Source organism: Schistocerca gregaria, chromosome 2, assembly GCF_023897955.1.
Source record: "Schistocerca gregaria isolate iqSchGreg1 chromosome 2, iqSchGreg1.2, whole genome shotgun sequence".
Lineage (NCBI taxonomy): Eukaryota > Metazoa > Arthropoda > Insecta > Orthoptera > Acrididae > Schistocerca > Schistocerca gregaria.
In genome coordinates this window covers 319,660,061-319,683,314 of record NC_064921.1, presented here as the reverse complement: position 1 = coordinate 319,683,314, position 23,254 = coordinate 319,660,061, and the positions used below count along the sequence as shown (strand labels likewise).

At 44.1% G+C, this 23,254-nt stretch overlaps 1 protein-coding gene across 1 annotated transcript in view; it reads left to right on the top strand.

Moving 5' to 3' along the window:
• Positions 1–1,923: 1,923 nt before the first annotated feature.
• The window catches only part of LOC126336955 (Y+L amino acid transporter 2), a 306,927-nt gene continuing 285,596 nt past the window's right edge, over positions 1,924–23,254 (top strand). The window contains exon 1 of the mRNA XM_050001155.1: positions 1,924–2,680. Within this exon, the coding sequence (XP_049857112.1) occupies positions 2,368–2,680 (313 nt within the window). The 5' untranslated portion in view covers positions 1,924–2,367. The remainder of the gene's footprint in view (positions 2,681–23,254) is intronic.

Below are 23,254 nucleotides of genomic sequence, written 5' to 3'. Positions count from 1 at the left end.
TAGTGGCCGAGCGGTTCTAGACGCTACAGTCTGGAACCGCGCGACCTTTACGGTCGCAGGTTCGAATCCTGCCTCGAGCACGGATGTGTGTGACGCCCTTTGGTTAGTTAGGTTTAAGTAGTTCTAAGTTCTAGGGGACTGATGACATGAGAAGTTCAGTCCCATTGTGCTCAGAGACATTTTGTTTACTTTTTCCACAGTCGGTACTGACAACACACATTGCGCTCACCTCTTACTGAACAGCGGCTATGGCATAAATAAGACACGGAAGACACAAAAAATTTGGAAAATTTTGGTAAGTTCCTGTGGGATCAAACTGCTTATCTCCTGGGTTCCTAAACTTACACACTACTTAATCTAACTTAAACTAACTTGCGCTAAGGACAACACACACCCACGCCCGAGGGTGCACTCGAACCTCCGACAGGGGAAACCACGCGAACCGCAGCAAGGCTGGAAGCAACAACCGAAAGCGGATTATAGAGGCACTGATGTTTAAACACAGTCGTTACGTTATCTCTTCTGAAATGATGCACACAAGCTTACTGTGGGCTACGTAAGCGTAACTTCAGCATCGCTCATATGGGTAATGCGACTGCATCTAACATGCTTGTAGATAAGTTCAAAAGCGGAACGAAAGAGAAGGGAAGGTTAGGTTAGGTTAGGTTAGGTTAGGGTTTTTTAACGTCCCGTCGACAACGACGTATTAGAAATGGAGCACAAGCTCGGGTTAGGGAAGCATGGGGAAGGAAATCGGCTGTGCCCTTTCAAAGGAACCATCCCGGCATTTGCCTGAAACGATTTAGGGAAATCACGGAAAACATAAATCAGGATGGCTGGAGACGGGATTGAACCGTCGTCCTCCCGAATGCGAGTCCAGTGTGATAAGGGAAGGTATCTCAAATATTCTAAAATATTTTGTTAGTGACAGCAAAGACATTAAAAACGTTTCAGGTGACCTGGCAATAGTTTTTCACTTTCAACAATAGTGCCAGCTACAGAAGTACGGATTGTGTAAATAAATTTTCGGAGGTTGTTTCCCATCACCCTAATTTGGTTAGGACGAGCACATGCTGTCGACGAAAGGCAGAAGCAACCGAGAAAAGATTTTGGCTCCAAAAAGTGTTCAGAATTTCACTGATGTCATGAAAGATCCAGCTAAATCAAGCAACTTTTTCTGTACTGCAACCAATGGCTCCAAACCACAAAAACGGGAAGATGTACCCTCTGATTGTAAGGTATTTTGATCATGAAATGGCTGATGACAGAGCTAATGCTATTCGCTGTCTGATCATGTCTTGATTGAATTTATTTAATTTAGACGTAAAGAACCTCGCTGAATACTGTGCAGATAATGCGACTGTAAACTACGAGAAGCACAATTCTGTGTTCATACTGTTCGAGAAGACGACAAGCATCTGGTGAAATCAAATGCTCAAATTACATACTGCATAATTACATGTATTGCATTACATGCAGATAATAAATCGCTTGTCTTGAAAATATATGTATCACAAATTTGACGTAAATATGCAAAAGTAATTTATTGCGATTATGTCCCCTTCAGTCTCCCTTAGAATCATGGTCAGAAGTTGGTCATCTCCCTTAAAACCATGGTCAAATACTAGTCGTCCTAGTTTCAAACTGTACTTTCTTTTGTATCAGTGGCGAGACTGGTGACTGAAGATTTTCATTCGTGAAAGCAAAAGAGAAATGGAGTTCGTGTTTTCGCAGGGGGCCGTGGGCAGGGGTTGGGGGAATACCAACACAGCTCGGTTGCTGCTGTCGGAGAGAATCATTGGGAAACCGAACGTACCCCACAAGCCCCCAGCGGCCAACTGCGGCACTTCCGCGGTACAGGAAGCAGCCGCTAGGTGGCTCTGTCCGCCGGCGCGTTTGTGTTATGTTTGCCGTGTGGTGGGGGCTGGCGGCGCGACGTGGGAAAGCGGACGCGCGCTGCTGGCGGGGAGGGAAACGGCGGGAACGCAAAGAGAGCCGCCCCCTCCCCTGAGCAAACGGCGCGAGGAGTTTGTCGGAGGCGCGGGCGCGCCAGTCGGCGTGTACGTGTCGCGCGGGTGGGAAGTCAGTCTGCGGCAGTCCCGAGCCGCACGCCGCATGGCCGCCCCACGTGGTCGCTACAGTTGTTGCGTCAGCGCGTCCTCTGCGTAACCGGCCAGCCCCCCAAGCCGGACATCATCCCTGCCCACAATCATGACGTTGCAGCGAGTAGTTTGACACCTAAATCTTTTGTGTGCAAACCGAGTAGTGTTACCGCCGGAAGTAGATACTCCACAGAGGGACAGGAGCATATTTGCGCGATCCTTAACGTAGCCGGGCGTTATATCAAAGCAGGAGGCAGGATCGATCATGGAATCGGCCATCATGAATGAAAAGACTCCACTGCGTGTTATGGACAGAGACGCGTTGACAGGCAACGGCCCCGGTGGCGACGACGTCGACGCCGCGGCCGCGAGTGGCAGCACGCCGTCCATCAAGCTCAAGAAGGAGCTGGGGCTGCTCGATGGCGTCGCCATGATCGTAGGCGTCATCATCGGCTCCGGCATCTTCGTGTCGCCCAAAGGCGTGCTGCAGTATGCCGGCTCCGTGGGGCTCGGCCTCATCGTGTGGGTGCTGTCGGGCATGCTCTCCATGATCGGAGCCTTGTGCTACGCCGAACTCGGTAAGTGGTGCCCCTGCTAAACAACTACCCCAACTCCTTCAGAAATTAAAAAAAAAAAGCTGTTGTTCCTGCACTACATTCCTCCAACTACTAGGTCGGTTCATAAGTTGGTGCCGTTTTTGTTTTGCATATTGTTATTACGGTATTACGGTTACTTTGGGTTTATTTATCGATTTCCATTTTTATTCGTAGTTCACTGTTGCTATTTGAGTTTACATATTGTCATTTTGTCATATGAAAACTGCGGAGCTGTGGACCTTAGGAAATGGAATGCCACATGGAGAAATCGGAACGTTACGGATATATTCTTCTGTTTGAGTTCAGTAGAGGGGTGAGAGCAGCGGAGGCAAGCAGCAACATTTGCTCCGTGTATTGGGATAATGCCATTGGACATAGCACGGCAAGGGAATGATTTTCTGATTTTTAAGGAAGATAGTTTTGACATTAGTGAATCTAACTTTCAGGAAGATTTTCAGGGTTTGATGAAGATCGTGTAAACGCATTAATCCACAATGATTCACATCACTATATTGGAGAATTGGCAAATGTGATTGGATTACACCCTTGTTCGACATTTGTGGGCAACGTTCAAAAATCGGTTGTTGGGCACCGCATGCTCGAAGTCAAAATCACAGAAATCAGCAGGTTGCCCTCTGTGTCTCTCTACTTGGTAGCCATCAAGTGGCTTGTGAACAACACCGGCCATTCCTATTCTGACTCATTCCTAGTGACGAAACACGGCATTTCATGCTAACATAAGGAAAAGGAAGGAACTGTTGAGGGCGAATAAAGCAGCAATTCCCTGTACAAAGACCTACACTCACCACAGAAGATATTATGCATATGGTAAAAGATCGACGGTATGGTGTACTTCGAAGAGGTGCAACCATCACTGCTGACATTTGTCAACAACTGAGACGTCTTGTAGACGCAGTCGAATTACGACGACTGGGAAACAGCTTGAAGAGATGGTACGTGTGCCCACTCCACACCCACCTTATTCACCGAATGTTGCCCCCGCAAATTTTCACCTTCTCCACACCGTATCGAACAACTTTAATGAATTTTCTTTCAAGATGAAAATCTGTTCCGAACATGGCTACATGAGTTCTTCGCCAAAAACCACGTAATTTCTACAGTCGGGGAATCGACAAGTTACCCCAGCGTTGGCGGACTGTTGCAAATAGCCAATGAGAATATATTATTGATGACTAAAGTATCTGTTATGTGTATCTGTCGTACTTGGGAAAAACACTACGAACTTATGGACCAACCCACTAATATCTCTGTGCAATTTGGATAGTATAAGCACTGCACCAGCTGTCATTCTTTCACCAGAGATTCTTCTCAAATGCAATTATGTTTCCAGAGACCTGTTCAGCTTCCGTGATGTGTATATGAAGACAGAAGCGACAAATGAAAATTTGTACCAAGGCCGGGATTCCAATCAAGGACTGCTGCTCAGTAGGCAGATATGCTAACCACTACGCCACGCTGGGTCAGTGATTGGCTTTGCATTTCCCTTTGAGAGGGGAGGCGTGCTAGGGTAGCCTGTGCAGTTGTAACAAGTCACTGTGCGAGGGTGGCGCAGCGGTTAGCGCATCTGCCTACTGAGCAGGAGTCCTTGATTGAAATCTCGGCCTTCGTACAAATTTTCATTCTCCGCTACGGTCTGCGTATACACATCAAACATTCTTCTACTGCGTAATCACCATATTGATTCTCTTGAGAGTGTTGTTAATGTGCTTCTTTGTTCACTATACAACAACCAACTCTTGGTTCCCACTTGTTGTGGGATTTTTGTTTTGTAGAATGTGCTGTTTAAGCTATTGTTAAAGCATGCAGAGGCGTATGTAGTGAGCTTTTGGGGGGAGAAAAACCACCCTCAAAAAGACGTGTAAACAAAATTCTCGAAAGTCATTAAAAAGAAAACTCGAGCGTTCTGTGCCGCATTCCTCTAACTGTGTCTGTGAAATATGCATGTTACTAGCTGACAACCTCAACATTGCTTAGGTATTAATTTTGCCAATTTTCAGTTAGAAAAAAAATAGAACTGTGTTGGTAGTGTAATATCGATAAAAAATCGTTTCCATGTACTCATGAAAATATCTTTGAAATTACCTAACGATCCTACGAAGAACTATGCATAATGTACAGAAGTATAAGTATCCAAATTAAGGAACATAGTACTCAAAATACAAGAATTCCATACAATTTTTATTTAACTCGGGACTTGATTATAAACTTATTTCTAGTTACAAGTCAAGCGGCATTTTTTCACGCATCTATGTTTGTGACGTCATATCTCTTGAGCTAGTTGCCGTACAATTACATATTTGTATAGATACATTCAGCGGCATTTGTAGTAAAGAAGTAATAAATTTAAACGTCATGCATATGCGGCAGTTTTTAACGCTTCTCAATTATGACGTCATATTTCCTTATCTATGTTTCATACAGTGATATAATTTTGTAGGAACATGGAACGGCATTTGTGGATATTGCCTGTAAAATGTGCTGCAAACAGAATTAGTAGCACAGAAGTAATGAATTTAAACGTCGTGTTTGATGTGGCAGTTTTTCACGCATCTCATTGTTTATGACGTCATATTTCCTGAACTATGATAGGTAGGTGGTTCTTACCTCCACAGCGATTGTTGCGTGACAGTAAAGGATATGTGTACTAAGTTTAGCTTAAATCGACCCAGCAGTTTAGGAGATGTGGAACATGCACACATCGATTTTATAATGTATGGATTAACTCTGCATCCACTCCCATTTTTCCACCAGAGATTCTTCTGCTTAATGCTTACGAAGTTATTGCTTTCAGATTGTTATTATATATCTTTGTTTACTGTATAGTAACTACCATTTCAGAACAGCCACGTGTTGAGGGTTCTTGTATTTACATCTTCACCGAAACACTTTTCGACAGTAGTGTTTCAACTCTCAGCAACAATTTATTTTGTTGAAACTTGAAAAATTCTTTAGGTAAACGCTGACGTAAGTGATAATCTTTTGGTGGAAAGAGAAAACACCCTCAGGACGATAAACAAAATTTCAAGGCCAACAGCGTTGCACTGTGAGAGTGGTGTTTCGATGAATGCCCATTTATTTATTAACAATGATAATATTCGTACTGACTGTGTGGTATTTTATTCCCTGTGACTTTGTGGTACTCGTTCGTCACGCATCTAAAACTGTGTAAATACTATCGAAGTGTTTGTTTGATCACATTACACCAAACATAGTTGAACAGATAGCAATTTCCCAGAATTCGCAATACGCCAGTGCACCGTTTTGAGTTACGAAATAAAATGAATGGTTGTACCCAAGTAATGGGATGTGTGCTACCAAGATATGATGTAGCCCATGTTTTAACCAACTCCCATTTTTTTTCGCCTGTTACACAAATAGACCGGAAATCAGTCCCTAATAAGTCTGTACATAACCGATGAGGTTCTCTACACCTACTCCCACCTCAATGTTAAGTGTAACGAAGGTCTGTCCTGTTTTAGGAGAACCAGTTGCATCGCTGATAGTCCCCAGAAATCGCGAAATTCATTTTGTATGTGTGTATAAGCAAGTTTAATAGAAAACTTGAACGCAGAAGTGTATAACAGCTCCTTGACGTAATGTAAAGTGTTTTCGCACTCATTGCATTGTTACACATTAAATCACGATGTCAGCTTCGAGTCACCAAAGCACCTGTGGCACGTTAGCAGCTGATCAACAACAGCATGCGAGTTGTCGCTGGAGTGGTGTTTACGTGCAAATGAGAAACTTTTACTATTGGTTATCCATCTTGAGCTTACTGGCATTTAATTAAAGAGAATTACAGCAGAGGCGTTTCGCTTTTATTTATAAAGCATCCTCCGTGGTCATTCTGCAAATTGGATATACAAGTTTGTACATTTTTGTTTGTTTTAGGTTAAAAATAGTGTTTTGCTTATAAAGTTGGTTTGCAAGTTACTTACGGTGTTTCGTTACACATTCTGCTTCTTCCCTCATTGCTAGCAGCTGTCGACTTCGAAAGACTTCGACTCACATGTGCACTTGCCAGTTTTTGCCATTCTGCAGTACTTCATGCGCTGCATTATTTACACTTCACTTTGTAAACTAAACCGAAGCTGTGTATGTTTCTCACATTGCACAGTAACAATGTTTACATCTGTTTGTTTTCGTTCACTCTGTGAGTGTTGCCAACCTGTAAGACTTGTGTGTGTGTGCGTGCGTGTGTGTGTGTGTGTGTGTGTGTGTGTGTGTGTTTGGAAATATTAGGCTGTCACTTGTGACAAATGATTTCAAGCCAAACTGATAAACAATACTATATAAAGATGTGCTATGCTGTGCTGTCGAAACTGCGCGGTTGTGTTAGCAAAACCGTGATGGTTGGGAAGGAAATGCAGCGTCGTTTGTTTTTTTCAGCAGAAGAAACCTTGAAATAAAGGCGGTATATATTGTTTGCAGAATAGCATTATTCTTCGGCGGAAAGGTGTAAGCAAAAGAAAATTTGTTTTAGCTGAGCCCTGCTGGCGGTAGTGTTTGTGGCCTGCGTAACCGCAGTTGCAGCTTCCTCTTCTTGTACGTCAGCGCAGCGTAACTCGTGGCGTCTGAATTATGTATGTGGCGGCGTGACGTACCTGCTACCTGGGACTACCTCACAGCTGCTCTCGCTGCGAACACGCACGCTTCTTGCAGCGCGAACCTCGGTCGCAGTTGTTGCCAATGCTTCATATTTTGCAGCGTCCCCTTTCACAGTTGAACAAAATAAAATGTACGTCTACAAAAGATATATTCTCTGTATTAAAATGCTGTGTTTTCGCGTAAACCCGTTTTGCGTTATCCGTTCGGAAGAGTAGAACTATGTCGAGGACAACAACTCAGATTTATTTCTTTTTATTTTTTACGGTGTACCATTGTGGTCCTACGGTACTGGAGTCTCACCCTGTTTCGCTTCGTTTTCTTCGGCTGCATTACTGCAGCAAATTTTACAAAAACTACGAATTTCTTTTCTTACCGTCCACTTGGCTATGCTGCCTGAGTGCTTCTGTATCAAATGTCCAATATCAAAAATTTTGTACATGCTAAAAGTGCTTCTTAATCTTCTGGATGATCTAGTTCACAGAATGGAGATGTTTACCGCCGATAACAATTCAACAGCTGGATCAAAAATGGTTCCAATGGTTCCAATGGCTCTGAGCACTATGCGACTTAACTTCTGAGGTCATCAGTCGCCTAGAACTTAGAACTAATTAAACCTAACTAACCTAAGGACATCACACACATCCATGCCCGAGGCAGGATTCGAACCTACGACCGCAGCGGTCGCTCGGCTCCAGACTGTAGCGCCTAGAACCGTACGGCCTTTCCGGCCGGCGTTCAAAAGCTATCCTGCATTCAAATATCATTTTGAAGGTCCATTGCGTCGTTAATTTTTCCTCTGGCAATATTAACATCAAGGTCCATTGCAGCACAGTAAATGATATTTCAAAAATGTTAACAGTGTAACTCCTTTTATACGCAAGATACACAATTATGATATTCAACTGCCAATTATCTGATAGGATGAACCAAATGTCAACAAAACAAATGGTGTTTTGCAAATACTCTATAGCAGAACTTCAAAAGTTCCGTGTCTTGAGACAACAAACTTGTGTGAAAGATTGTGATTTAGAGTGAAAGGCGCTATGGATAATATTCATTATGTACCGGAATGCCTTATTCGAGATAAGATACATTCGATTTCACTTGCGCGACATGTAGGTATGAAAAACACTGGCTGCTCCAAACGAAAAATAATTTCCGTGCATTGCTTCTAAATTAAATCACCAACACTACAGTTTTGAAAAAAATCTTACGTCTGCTCCACCTTGAAAGCTAGCTCATGAGATCATAAGTAATTAAAGACAACAAACTGCAAGTGATTTTTGATTCCGGATAAATTATACTACATCATCACTACAACTGATGTGTTCAGCTACATGTGGAACCAAAATATACTTTTTAAGTTGCCTTTCACGGAATACGTCCGATGCTTCTGTTAGATTGCACCAAAGGGCCAGACTCTTTCTTTATTTCACTCACGAAATGACGTATTTATTTGAGGCTAGTTACTTATTGCATTAAGTGTGTTAATATCTAACAAAAGTGACAACAGGAACTTTGAGACACTACTAGAACCAAGCCCGCATCTCGTGGTCGTGCGGTAGCGTTCTCGCTTCCCGCGCCTGGGTTCCCGGGTTCGATTCCCGGGGGTCAGGGATTTTCTCTGCCTCGTGATGGCTGGGTGTTCTGCGTTGTCCTTAGGTTAGTTAGGTTTACGTAGTTCTAAGTTCTAGGGGACTGATGACCATACATGTTAAGTCCCATAGTGCTCAAAGCCATTTGAACCTTTTTTTTTTTTAACCAGAACCAATTAAAGATGCCGTTGGGTGGAAACTAGTATTCTTCTGCAGTTCCAGTGACACACTTGATTTTGGCGTACAGTCAACTGGTGCGTGTAAGAACTTAGCTATGAATACATATCTTGGATAGCCTGATCACTTTCTGTTCCCAGGAGATAGTGAAGTTGCGCAGACTTCGTCACTGGCATAGTATTTCGGAGAGACTGTGTTAAAATCCCGAACGGAACATAACCCTTTAGCAGGTTATCTTCCATTAGGAAAGAGGGTGCACTCAGCGACTGTGATGTGATTTATAAATCATAAAGCGCAGCAGTCAGTCATCGTCCCATTTTCCTTTTCCCACCTTTCCCCCCCCCCCCCCCCCCCCCCCCCCCCCCCCCCTCAGAACAGCTCGTGGTCAAGAGGCATTTCGTCAGTTTCCAGGACCGAATAGCAGCTGCTCCGTACTCAAGCTTGACCGGTATGCCTCAAGACAGCTACACTCGTAACTACTTGCTTGACAAGCTCGCATGCACAATCATGTTTGCGCAAGAATGCTGGAGCATGCTAATATCAGGACTGTACAAGCAGCTTGAATAAATTTTCACTATGCATACTTGTGCAAACATTCAAGAGCATGCATACTGGACCGTGGGCATCAAGAGCATTAGTCAGTCATTTGATATGATTTACTTTTTATTTAGTCCTGTTAAAGGTTGTAGGACAAGTCAATAACGTGGAGAAACAGAGAAGAGAAACAATAATACAGTGAAACAGCTTTCTATTATCGCTTCTTTAAACACTATTTACTCCACAGATCAAGTTATCTCTCCTTTTTTTTCGTATCACAAGCAAAAGAGCTGTCAAAGTCAGCGCATCGTCGCCTCCGCTAAACATTTTCTCATATGCACTGAAGAGCCAAAGGAACTGGTACACCTACATAACATCGTGTAGGGCCCCCGTAAGCACGCAGTTGTGCCGCAACACGACGTGGCGTGGACCCGACTAATGTTTGAAGTAGTGCTGGAGGGAACTGACACCATGAATGCTGCAGCACTGTCCATAAATCCGCAAGAGTACTAGGAGGTGGAGATCTCTTCCGAACAGTACGTTGCAAGGCATCCCAGATATGCTCAATAATGTTCATTTCTGGGGACTTCGGTGGCCAGCGGAAGTGTTCCTGGAGCCACTCTGTAGCAATTCTGGACGCGTGGGGTATAGCATTGTCCTGCTGGAATTGCCAGAGTCCTTCGGAATGCACAGTGGACATGAATGGATGCAGGCGATCCGACAGGTTGCTTACGTATGTGTCACCTGTCAGTCTTATCCAGACGTATCACTCTAACTGCACAGTCCCCATACCATTAAAGAGTTTCCACTATCTTGAACAGTCCCCTGCTGGCATGCAGAGTCCATGGTTTCATGAGCGTGTTTCCGTATCCGTAGTCGTCCATCTGCTCGATACAATTTGAAACGAGGCTCGTCCGACCAGGCAACCAGTCCATTGTCGGTGTTAACAAGCCCAGGAGAAGCGTAAAGCTTTGCGTCGTGCAGTCATCTAGGGTACACGAGTGGGCCTTCTGCTCTGAAAGCTCATACCGACGATGTTTCGTTGAATGGTTCGCACTCTGATGCTTGTTGATGGCCCATCATTGAAATCTGCAGCATTTGCAGAAGGGTTGCACCTCTGTCACGTTGAACAATTCTCTTCAGTCATCGATGGTCCCGTTGATGCAGGATCTTTTTCCGGCCGCAGCAATATCGGAGATTTGAGGTTTTACCGGATTCCTGATATTCACGGTGCACTCGTGAAATGGTTGTATGGGAAAATCCCCACTTCATCACTACCTCGGAGATGCTGTGTCCCATCGCTCGTGCGCCGCCTATAACACCACGAGCAAACTCAACTCAAATCTTGATAACCTGCCCTTTTAGCGGTAGTAACATCAAAAGCAGACTAGTTATGGCAAAAAAGGTATTTCTGACCAAGAGAAGTCTACTAATATCAAATACCGGCCTTAATTTGAGGAAGAAATTTCTGAGGATGTACGTCTGGAGTACAGCACTGTATGGTAGTGAAACATGGACTGTGGGAAAACCGGAACAGAAGAGAATCGAAGCATTTGAGATGTGGTGCTATAGACGAATGTTGAAAATTAGGTGGACTGATAAGGTAAGGAATGAGGAGGTTCTACGCAGAATCGGAGAGGAAAGGAAAGCACTGATAAGGAGAAGGGACAGGATGATAGGACATCTGCTAAGACATGAGGGAATGACTTCTATGGTACTAGAGGGAGCTGTAGAGGAAGACAGAGATTGGAATACGTCAAGCAAATAATTGAGGACGTAGGTTGCAAGTGCTACTCTGAGATGAAGAGGTTAGCACAGGAAAGGAATTCGTGGCGGGCCGCATCAAATCAGTCAGTAGACTAATGACAACAACAAAAAAAAAACCTATTTAACAACTGCGCCATACACATGTCTTATATAGGCGTTGCCGACAGCAACGCCGTATTCTGCGTGTTTACAACTCTCTGAATTTGAATACGCATGCCTATGCCAGTTTCCTTGGCGTTTCAGTGTACAAACTCGTGGTTGTACAACCACGCTTGAGCCGCGCGGCGCCAGCGGGAATCAATGCATGCTTGCGCAAGCACGCAGGCCCACGCGTACTTGTCAAGTTGGCAGCTACGCGTGTGCGTGTAACCAATTACAAGTCACTATTCAGTTGTAATAGCGCCACACTTCTCAAGGATACTGTGTCATGATGAGGCACCCTTAGACGGAATTTGTTTCACGACAGATTTGTTTCACTGTTTAACATAAACCGAGCGAGGCGGCTCAGTGGCAAAGACTCTCATTCGCGACCGGTACAAAATTGAGGAATGAAAGGGACACGACCGACCTCCTTCCACAATCCGAGTTTGAGCTTCGTGTCGAATGACGTTGTCGTCGACGTAGTGTTAAATCCTGATTTTCCTTTCTTTTGTTTGTTTTGAAGAAGCTGTTGAACAGAACATGAGTGATCGCAGTTGTAACTGTTCTTGTAAGTGTTCTAAAAAAGAATTCCAGGACACTGACTGAAGTGTAGATTTGCAAATTCGGTTTACGCTTTCACATTGCGCTTGTGCGTATTGTAAACAGAACATTCGTCATCCACTCTTTCCTTATATGCACGTTGTATTTGTCCCCGTAAGTTAAGAAAATATGACAAAAGTAACGAAGCCAATAAATCAAATCTACATCTCGTAGCCTCCCTTTTATTTTCTTACTTTGAATTACGATTTTAAAAATTTTCTTTGCCTCTGCGACTTTTTATGCACTACATTTTCACACACCTTGAGAAGAAGCGAGAGGAAAACTTAGATGAGCTGTATACTGAAATCCAAGTTATGATAAATTAACACTGCTTCTACTTATCTCGTGATGACTATCCATCAGGAATATTTTCATTGTTGCCACAGTAGTCTGGGTAGCTCCTGCTTGAGAAAAAGTTTTCAAAAAAAAGAGTTCAAATGTGTGTGAAATCTTATGGGACTTAACTGCTAAGGTCATCTGCCCCTGAGCTTACACACTACTTAACCTAAATTATCCTAAAGACACACACACACCCATGCCGGAGGAAGGACTGGAACCTCCGCCGGTACCAGCCGCACAGTCCATGACTGCAGCGCCCCAGAACGTTCGGCTAATCCCGCGTGGCAGAAAAAGTATTCAAAGTTCCGATTAATTTGATACATATTTATTAAATGAAATTTCATAGGCCACTGGTTTGAGTCTCCCACGTTTTTATTCATTCCTTTCATATTATAGTACTTACTAAGCACGTCTTGGCAAGCGACACGATGTCTAACTTCCAACTCCTGCGAAAAACTTTGCACAAAAGAGCTTACATTAAAGCCGTTTCAGCAGTTTCAAAGATAACATTTTAACAAAAACAAATTTCATTTAGTTTATGCATTGTTTTGTGATTGTGTTTTACAAATGTTTCAATAATCAACAATATAATAAAGAAAATTTCCAGAAGAACGGAATGTATAAAGAAATTTCTATGTCTGCACAGTATTCGTGAATTATCAGCGTTTGGGTACAGGCAAAATTCAGGAAAGCGTTTCGTACTAACATGTATGTGTGCTTTATGTGTGATTTGATAATAACAAGTAACAAATCACAAGTCGAACAACCAGCAGATAGGAGATACCAACTAATCGTATAGTTTACTAAAAGGATGTATCGTTTTGTACACTACAAATGTGCGCGAGGCATTGCCCAGTTTCATTACGATACGTAGACCAGTGTACCCTCCCACCTCCCGTGAATTGGCTCAAATGGCTCTGAGCACTATGCGACTTAACTTCTGAGGTCATCAGTCGCCTAGATCTTACAACTAATTAAACCTAACTAACCTAAGGACATCACACACATCCATGCCCGAGGCAGGATTCGAACCTGCGACCGTAGCGTTCGCTCGGCTCCAGACTGTAGCGCCTAGAACCGCACGGTTACTCCGGCGGGCGCCTCCCGTGGATTTTTCAGTGAATCTTAGTCTGCTGTTAGCCCCGGATGTACGACATTTCCGAACCGGGGCAAAAACCTGATAGCACGGCCTCCCCTTCCCCCGCCCCCCAACTGCTTCTCCTCGAGCTTTTGAGATAGGACGTCAAAAAAAATAATAAATAAATCTGTTTTCAAAAATATGTTCATTTTGTAGCGCATATCTTTCTGAAATTTCGCTCTGTGCAATTCAAACGTGTATATTTTGTAATGGAAGCCATACAGCATACATTAAGGATACTGGAAATTAACGTGCACCCGCCAGGTTAGCCGAGGGCGCTACTGCGCTGCTTCCTGGACTCGGGTAGGCGCGCCGGCCCCGGATCGAATCCGCCCGGCGGATTAACGACGAGGGCCGCTGTGCCGGGCAACCTGGATGTGGTTTTTAGGCGGTTTTCCACATCCCGCTAGATGAATACCGGGCTGGTCCCCATGTTCCGCCTCAGTTACACGACTATCAGACATTTGAACACGTTCGCACTATTTAATGGCTTACACTACACACAGACACTTGGGGTACACTAATCTCGTGCCGGGGGGGGGGGGGGGGGGGGGGTATGGGGTGGCGACAGGAGAGGCATTCGGCCATCCATAGTAACAGGGCCGACCGCGCGCTAAAGTGGGACAAAAGCCCAAAGAAAATGATGATGAGTGGAAATAACATGTCGTGCGGTGCGTCTCCTGCTCCCAATCGTCCGGTTTGGTAGAAATCTTCAGAAAATTTGCGCTCTTTATTGCCTATTAGCTAATAACATTCTCTTTTGCGAGACATAAAATTAAATACAGGAAACATAAAACCGAAAAGGACAAGGGACAAGCAAGGCTATACACATTTATTCAATCCTTAGGTCCCAGAATTGTTTTTTCTTTCTCTAATCGTGCGACAGCTTTATTCGGCGTGCTTTTTTGTCTGCGAAAGAAGCTATTACATCGTCACTGTTCGTCAAGCGTTTTGCTACAAGAAAAATCAAAATGTCGTTGTCTCATACTGAAAAAACTACTTATACGAATAGTACCCAACACTGGTGTGGTTTCTCGATTTGGTTACATATATTTTTCCACTGTCTGCTAGATAAAACTAAAGAGGTCTTTCTAATATTGCAACAATTGTAAGAAACGCCAAATAAGCCAGACTACTTTTCTTGCACTAATGGTTATTCTTTATGTACCTAATTTACATTAATAACGCGACAGAATATAACTCACGAAGTAACAATATTAAATGCCTATTAGGCCTACTACAAGCAAAAAGTTTCATGCATATGCTCCAGTTTCTCGAGCATAAATCGAAAATTAGTAGTAGTAAGAAATTTTTATACAGATTTGGAATCGTAATATTCTTCCATATAATTTGTGTGATGTCCCCATTTCTTCTCCTTCTTCGTTCTAACAAACAATTTCGTCATAACTAATTCTGTAACTATTCCTGTCATTGTCAAAACGTATTCTCCACTTCACTTGCACCTGCCAGAATCACAGGTTTAATTATCCCGTGTTTATTCTCCCGTTAGGAGTTATTGCGTGTTCGTACAACGCGTTTCCCGCGCTATTCCGAGCCTAGAATTTAAGCGGCTGCTAACCAGAGACTGTATAACAGGCCCTTAGTAATCCAGCGATCTGGCAAAAAGTTTTCTGTCAAAATTTCATTTTCTTGGATACTCCGAGAAGATAATACGTAATCTTTCTTACCTGTTATTCCTGTTAAGCATTTATTTCCACTCTGTTGGTCTGAATCTATAGAATTCGCAAGTAATTAGTCAACAATAACGCTTATCATTTGCATACCCAGTCAACCACAAAAGCAAGCAGTGATTGGCATTCACCCATTCGGGTTTATTTGCCTCAACTCGTGTATATCGGCCCCCTCTTGCCTCCGGGAAAGCTTTTTATTTCTAGATGTGACGGCAATTTCCCTGGTAGAAACATCACATAAGCTATACATGCATTAAAAAATCAAATTGATTCGTTCAACTTAGAATGTCTTCAAAAAAGTTCAAAAGCCAACAGGGATGCGTTCCAAAATCGTATGAATAACCTGTAGACCGCTGTGGCCGAGCGATTCTAGGCGCTTCAGTCCGGAAACGCGCGAGTGCTACGATCGCAGGTTCAAATCCTGCCTCGGCCACGGATGTGTGTGATGTCTTAAGGTTAGTTAGGTTTAAGTAGTTCGAAGTTCTAGGGGACCGATGGGCTCTGATGTTAAGTCCCATAGTGCTCAGAGCCATTTGACCCAACGTGTGCTGGATACTAGGCGCAAGGGTTTTTTCTTCAAGAATATGAATTTATCGCCCCCTGAAATTGACCCCCCCCCCAGATACGGGCCTATCTGGTGTTTGTCTTTCCTAAGACTAGTTTTATCTGCACGATCCACTTTAAATGGCAAAGCTCGCGTACTTCCAGCGGATTCAAGACGTCCAGTGATTTATGGCAATCATATAATTAAAGAATAACGGATATTTCCATCTGTTTCAACGCAGTGTTACATTTGTTGAGGACCATGTTGAGCGCCAGGGCAAATTCTTAGCAACGCCCATAGGTCGGATTGCGAGTCCTCAGATTTGTAACCCCGGCATCCGAGGAACCACCAGTCAACCAAAATTATGGACAATCGCCTGGCTCTGTGACAAGTGTTCACTCGAGTCACGAAAGCACTGCGGTGCCGGTGGCGGAAGCTACTGTTTCATCAGCCGCCTAGGCTGCTAAGGTAGGCCGTGCCATTGGGGCAAGGACCTGCGCGCTCCTTTCACGGGCAGGTCGGATTGCGTCATTTTGCTCCTGCAGTCGCCATTGTCTGCTGCTCGGGTAGAGGGCGCATACCTGCGCTGGCTGATGCAAAGGTTCCGTTACCAACCCCGGGTGATGCAATTTCCTGCTTCTGTTCGTACACGAATTGCGGCTTTTCTTTGTATTTGTACAGTGCTATCCGGAAAGTATTGTTGGTGTGGCTACAAGAAACAATGAAACCGTTAAAACAGACGTACAAAACTTTTGAAACTGCACTTTTGTATGACTTCTCTACAAAATAACCATCCAGATATGAGCATGTGTCACACGTCTTGATAAATTTTCTCCTCATAAAATTCAACCGCCTGAGATTTGCTGGGCGAGGTGGTATGAACTCACACCACCGAGCGCTGTTTTGTCTCTGACAGCATATGCCGCGAGACCGGTCACTGTTCTATTCTTTCGAATAATAACGAGACGCAGTTATCTGTAAAGTTTTACAACCTAAGGAACACGGAACTTTTGGTACATTTATTACTTAGTCGCGACCTCGAGCAATACACTTGCCGGCCGGGGTGGCCGAGCGGCTCTAGGCGCTACAGTCTGGAACCGCGCGACCGCTACGGTCGTAGGATCTAATCCTGCCTCGGGCATTGATGTGTGTGATGTCCTTAGATTAGTTAGGTTTAAGTAGTTTTAAGTTTTAGGGGACTGATGACCTCAGAAGTTAGTCCCATAGTGCTCAGAGCCATTTGAACCAAAACACAACAAATTGTCCAGTTGAGATGTGAAACCTTGGTGAAGTTCTTCGTAGGAGCCCAAGGCATTGGGAATATAGTCACTTTTCATGCGCCCAAAGAAGTGGAAATCACATGGAACAAAGTCTGGGTTGTAGGACGGATCTCGAAAAAGGTATTTCAACTGACGCTACAATTATTGTGTTTCCCGTGCAATGCGCATCTCCAGTTGTCAGTAGTGTTTTCGACTGCTCTTCTCAGTTTTCTTAAACAATCACAATAGGCTTTACAGCTGATTATCCTTGCACGTATCATTATTGACTGCTCTTGAACGAATGCATAGGAAACCCATGTCTTGTTACTCAACATTGTTCTGTTCGTTAGGGCTTCTTCAAAATCATCCAAGACCAGAGAAGTAATCTTTCGTTGAATTTTGTGGTTCACAGAAAGGAGTTTTGGAACTGAACAAGCAGAGAACTTCTGGTACCATGTCTACTAACGATAATGAGATCATGTTGCAGAACACTGTGAGATATTTCTGGAAGGTGTCTGAAGACAGATGTTGTGGAACTTCTACAAGAGACTTCTAAGGGAACCCTGGCCATCTGTTAGATTACCGTTAGCAGGTATTTTTGTAGTAACTAACTTCTTTCCTGCAAAAATACCCTTAAGCGAAAGTCGTTCTCCGTCTTTGAAAGGAACGTACCAGTTACCGAACTAAAAATCATTCAAAAATATTTCTGTTGGAACAAATAATGTCCAAATTGCATCTGTGTTGCGTCTCTAGAATGTGCAAAATATCACACTTTTATCCAATCAAGTGCCGATGTGTTTTTGCCCACACAGCTACACTAAAATTTCCACAGTCGTACTAAAATTTCCACCCCTTTGGGTGTCGTACTACAAGCACTTGTCTGAAAATTCGGATTTAACGGTAAATTCCTATTTACAGAAGAGACAACTGAATATTTTCTGTAATAACTTTAGAATTCGATTGTGTATTAAGTAAGAAATGGTGAATAGTGTTGGAGACGTGATAATACAGTGCAGCATGCCGTCTTCTGGTGTAGGGAACCTAATGTGAGATTTTAGTATATACTAACTGATCAAAAATACCCGGACATCAGCTCTGGGAGTGTCCATGTGTCGACTTTACGACGGCTAGTACGGGAACACTTTCAATGAGGTGGCTGAATTTCTACGGAGGACAGTAATTAACATTTGTCCCAAGTTTGTCTTCAATGTAGAGTATACACTCTTATGAAATTGGAGGGTCTTTCTGAAACAGCCTGTAATTACCAGCCATTCATAAAAGTAACCGATAGAGATCCGCTCTGCCAAAACCACTGTTCGGTAGTTTTGGTACAGTACATAAATGATGTAGTAAATGACAGGAGTAGCCGGCCGCTGTGGCCGAGCCGTTCTAGGCGCTGCAGTCCGGAGCCGCGCATCTGCTACGACCGCAGGTTCGAATCCTGCCTCGGGCATGGGTGTGTGTGTGATGTCCTTACGTTTGTTAGGTTTAAGTAGTTCTAGGTCCCGAGGACTGATGACCTCAGATGTTAAGTCCCATAGTGCTTAGAGCCATTTGAACCATTTGAAATGATACTATACCAATAGTATTGATAGCATTGGCAGGGAAGGAAACATAAATCGATGTGTAAGAGAGAAACAGGGAGCTGAAGACTTGTTTGTTTGTTTGTTTAATTTTGCACGTAAATTGCCTGTTACAAGTAATAAGAATAATAATTGAGCACGTAACTTCTGCGCCTTTGTGTAACCAAAGTAATCACTTTTGATGCAAGTACAGTTTACATGCAACAATATAACTATTATTGCTATTTTGTGCTCAACGGAATGTTCTTTGTCATGATTGAAGGCGAGAGTTTGCTGTTATTATTGATAACGCGAATGTTGTTTATCCATGAAAGAAACGTTTTCGTCGAGGTACTGAAGCGGTGTTTGATATACTCGTATTTTTGTTTTGAGTTTTTTTTTAATTTTACCTCCTTTCGAGGAAATTGTTTTCTGGGGCTATAAGATAAATCTGTGTTTTTCTTTTTCCTTTTAGTACAACATCTCTCTGTTTCACGTTACAGATCAAGTTTTTCGAATAAAATCTGAATGAAACATTGATAATTTCAATTTTGCTATAAATACTGCTTATTTTTATGTAGTATACGGGAGGATATCTTTGTAGAACAAAAATGTTTCGTAAGTTACGCGGTTCTATGTGGGGATGAATCAGCTTAAACTTCCGTCGCAAAGTGGTATTGATTTGAGGTTTTCACAGAATGGATTGGTAGTCAGGGACTCGTATTGTTGGCCAGTCAGCAGATTGTAACAATACTTAGAACGCGTACTTTTTGTGTATATACACACTTTTCTAAAAGGACATTAACAAAAAAAAAAGAAACCTACGGTAAATTAGAATCTCAGTTGTGGTTGTTGCAGGGTTCTAATGCGAGTCGTTTACGAGGGGTCGTATTTTGAAAAGTTCCCTCACCGACACTCGTACAATACCTGACGTAGCACACGCTAAAGAGCAACACCAGTGGGCACACAAGTTGTGTGGATTCTGACCGGTAACGAGCCAACTGACCGACTCAGGCTGTGCTCAGAATGACCGCCGTCAGCGGTCAGGTATGGAACGACTGCTGCACACCTGTTAGCATTTCAGCGAAGACGTTCGTGCAGGCTGCACTAATACATCGTTCCATATCATCAGTTGTAGTTGATATGTCCTTGTAGAAAGCGTCTTCGAGTATTCCATACAGAAAAAAGTGTACAGGCGTCAAATCCGGGGAACGGGCTGGCCAAGGTACATGTCCTCTGCGTCTAATCCAACGATTTGGAAACAATTCGTGAAGACCTGCTGTTGTACCTCGTGCACGATGGGCTGGGTGGAAGATGATCTGCTAGGAATTGCGCGCGTTCACTGTGCGGGCTATGAAAAACGGTCCTATGATCTGATGATTCACTATCCCACACCACACGTTTACACTCCAAGGACGCTGGCGTTCCATGTAACGAAGCCAACGGATATTGCCAGCAGACCAACAGCTGCTGTTTCGGCAGTCTGCCTGGCCATAGTTGGTAAATGTGGCTTCGTCAGTAAACAGGGTACATGGTACATCTGGAGCACCCAGTCCTAATGATCATGTACAGTAGTTAACACGACTCTCATAATCGTTCACGTGCAGATCTTGATGGAGAGAGATGTGGTAGGGTTGGAACCTATGTTGATTGGGCAATTTTAGGACTCGTGACTCATGACACTTCCTCGCGCGATTGCGTGGGAGCTAACATGCAGATCAACTGCAACAGCAGCAAGAATATTAATTCCCCCTTCTTGTCCTGTCACTTGTTTCCTTTTATTACGCTGTGAAGATTCACACCACCACTTTCATGTAACTGTTTGAAGAGATGGTTGACGCCTAATGAGAGATCTTGAGCATACGTCGCAGAAGAACGAACTGCATTCTTTTTACGCTCTCCATACACCACGAGAATGTCAGCCTTTTCTGCATTGTTGAAAGTTGTAGAGGAAGATCGCAAATAATTGAGGACGTAGGTTGCAAGTGTTACTCTGAGATGGAGAAGTAGGACTGAGAGGGATTTATGGCGGACCGCATAAAATCAGTCTGAAGATTGATGACTTAAAGAAACCTATGTCCACTTTAAACCTATTGCTAGAACTTTCAAGTCGCAATAGACTCAAGAAACACACAAGTAGACTGTAAGCAAACATAATAAAATCGTACCTAGCAACAACGTTCGTTGAGTAGCACACTGTCGCTGTGGAAACTATTCAGAGTACGATATCTCGTAAACGACTCGTACAAGAAACCTACAACAGACACTATTGACATTTTGCTTTACCCTATTTTTAGTTGTTAATGTCAATAGGGAGTGCTCCATTTAAAAAAGTATTTGTTTGCACAAAAAATACACTTTCTTTGTATTATTACAATCTGTTTATTGAATAACACTAAGAGCCCCTGACTACCAATCCATTCTGTGCAAACCGCACATTCCATTTCCGTAATATTTACGATACAAGTTTTAGGTGATTCACCCTGTACATCCTCAGTTCCTAGACTTTTTTTTTCTTTACTGAATTTCCATAACCCCCCCCCCCCCCCCCACACACACACACACCACCACCACCAAACGGGGGGGGGGGAGGGTGACAGCAGCGTAATATGCCGCTCTGCAGCCTACAGATGTTAAAAACATAATGGGGAGATAATAAAACAATAAAAATAGGCAACAAAACGGTGACTGGTTAAAACTGGAACATGGCGAAAAGCTGCAAATTGAAAATAAAAAAAAAAAACCAGGATAGTGATGCTGATTAAAACACATAGTAATTAAACAGGTACAATTAAAAAAACACGGCGACAGTCTGGTTTCTGTTCGTAAGAGTTAAGAAACACACCTAGCGTGTCTGTTTGTAACACTGAATAGGGGCACATAACACTGAACCACTGTACCATAAAGGAGACATGACAGCAGATGAGGTGGGGACAAGGACCGATGAGGGGGGGAAGGGGGGGAGCTGATGGAGGGAGAGGGCACACAAAAGAGGGGGACAGTGTGGACACAAAAAGGAGTGGGGAAGGCAGATGAGGGGAAAGCAAAACTACTTGGGTCAGAGAATGGCATCAGAGGGTAGGTGGGGGGGAAAATGAACAGGATGGAAGGGAGGGAGACGGAGCCCGGGAAAAGAACAAAGGGAGGGAGGAGGAGGTAAGGATCAGAGTTGATAGGAGGGATAAATGGAGGGAGAGAGGGCATCACCCAGGAGGGGGAGTTGAGGGAAGGAGATGGAGGATGTAGAGGTGGAGAGTAGGAGGAACACAACAGTGAAGGAACAGCAACGAGCAGGGGTTGGAGAGGAGAGGGGAGGAGCAACCAGTGGATTAAGGGATCAAGTCAATGGGAGGTGTAGAGGACACGGATATGTTCGAGGAAAAGGAGCAGATAGGGAAAGGAATGAGGTCATAGAGGATCCGCGTGGGGGACGGGAGCTGATAGGGAAGGCGAAGCAGAATGCTTGGTACCTGAGGATCCGGAGGGACTTCTAGAATTTGGGGGGATGCGAATAGACAGTTTTTTTTTCCTTTGTCATTTCAATCCCCATAATGGGGTGTGCTGGTAGTGGCACAATATGCTGTTCTTCAGCCAAGAGAGTTACAAACAACACAAGCACATGACAGTGGACTCACTATACTGAACACTCACCTAAAACAGCACTATATAGGCGACTCAGCGGCAGATTGGGGGGGGGGGGCGGGGGGAGGACCCAGACCGATGAGGGAGAAAGAGGGAGAGAGGAGAGGAAAGGCAAAAAGGGAGGAGCTGATGGAGGGAGGGGACATGGAAAAAGGGGGCTGGGCAGACGTGAGAAGGAGTGGGAAAGGCAGTGGAGGGGAGAGCAAAAAGGACTTGGGCATGAGGGGGATCAAGGCGGCTGGAGGTATAGAGGACGTGGATATGTTCGAGGAAAAGGAGCAGATAGGGGAAAGGAATCACGTCATAGAGGATAGGCGTGGGTTACAGGAGGCGTATGCGGAAGGCGATTTGGAGTGCATGGCGTTCGAGGATCTGGAGGAACTTGACAGAATTTAGGGAGGGGGGAGGCCGGATATCCAGGCGGGACTGGCATAACAGAGGATAGGACGGATTAAGGATTTGTAGGTGTGGAGGATGGTAGAGGGTTTCAACCCCCATGTCTGGCCAGAGAAGAGTTTGAGGAGTCGGAGGTGGTTGTGGGCTTTGAATTGGATAGAGCGCAGATGAAGGATCCAGGAGAGGTGACGGTCAATGGTGAGGCCATGGTAGGTGAGTTAGACGGTTCACTGTTTCCGGTTTCTATGGGACTTTAGTAAGGCGCTGGTCGCAGATGCAATCTTAATTGAACAAATATACTCGGAAATCTACGTTGGTCTATAATTGCGTATAATAGTCTGTGGTAGCCTAAAGTAGTTCCAAGACCCTTGTTACCTATCGCAATGCGTGGCGGCCAAGCACAAGGGCATTCAGTGTCCCACGCACGGCACGTGTTGACTGGTTGCGGCCCCTAGCGGTGTGGATGTAAATACGGCTTCGCCGTCGCGTTCATTATTCAGACATCTCGAAGGCCGCGGAGCAACTGCGCCGGGCGCGTT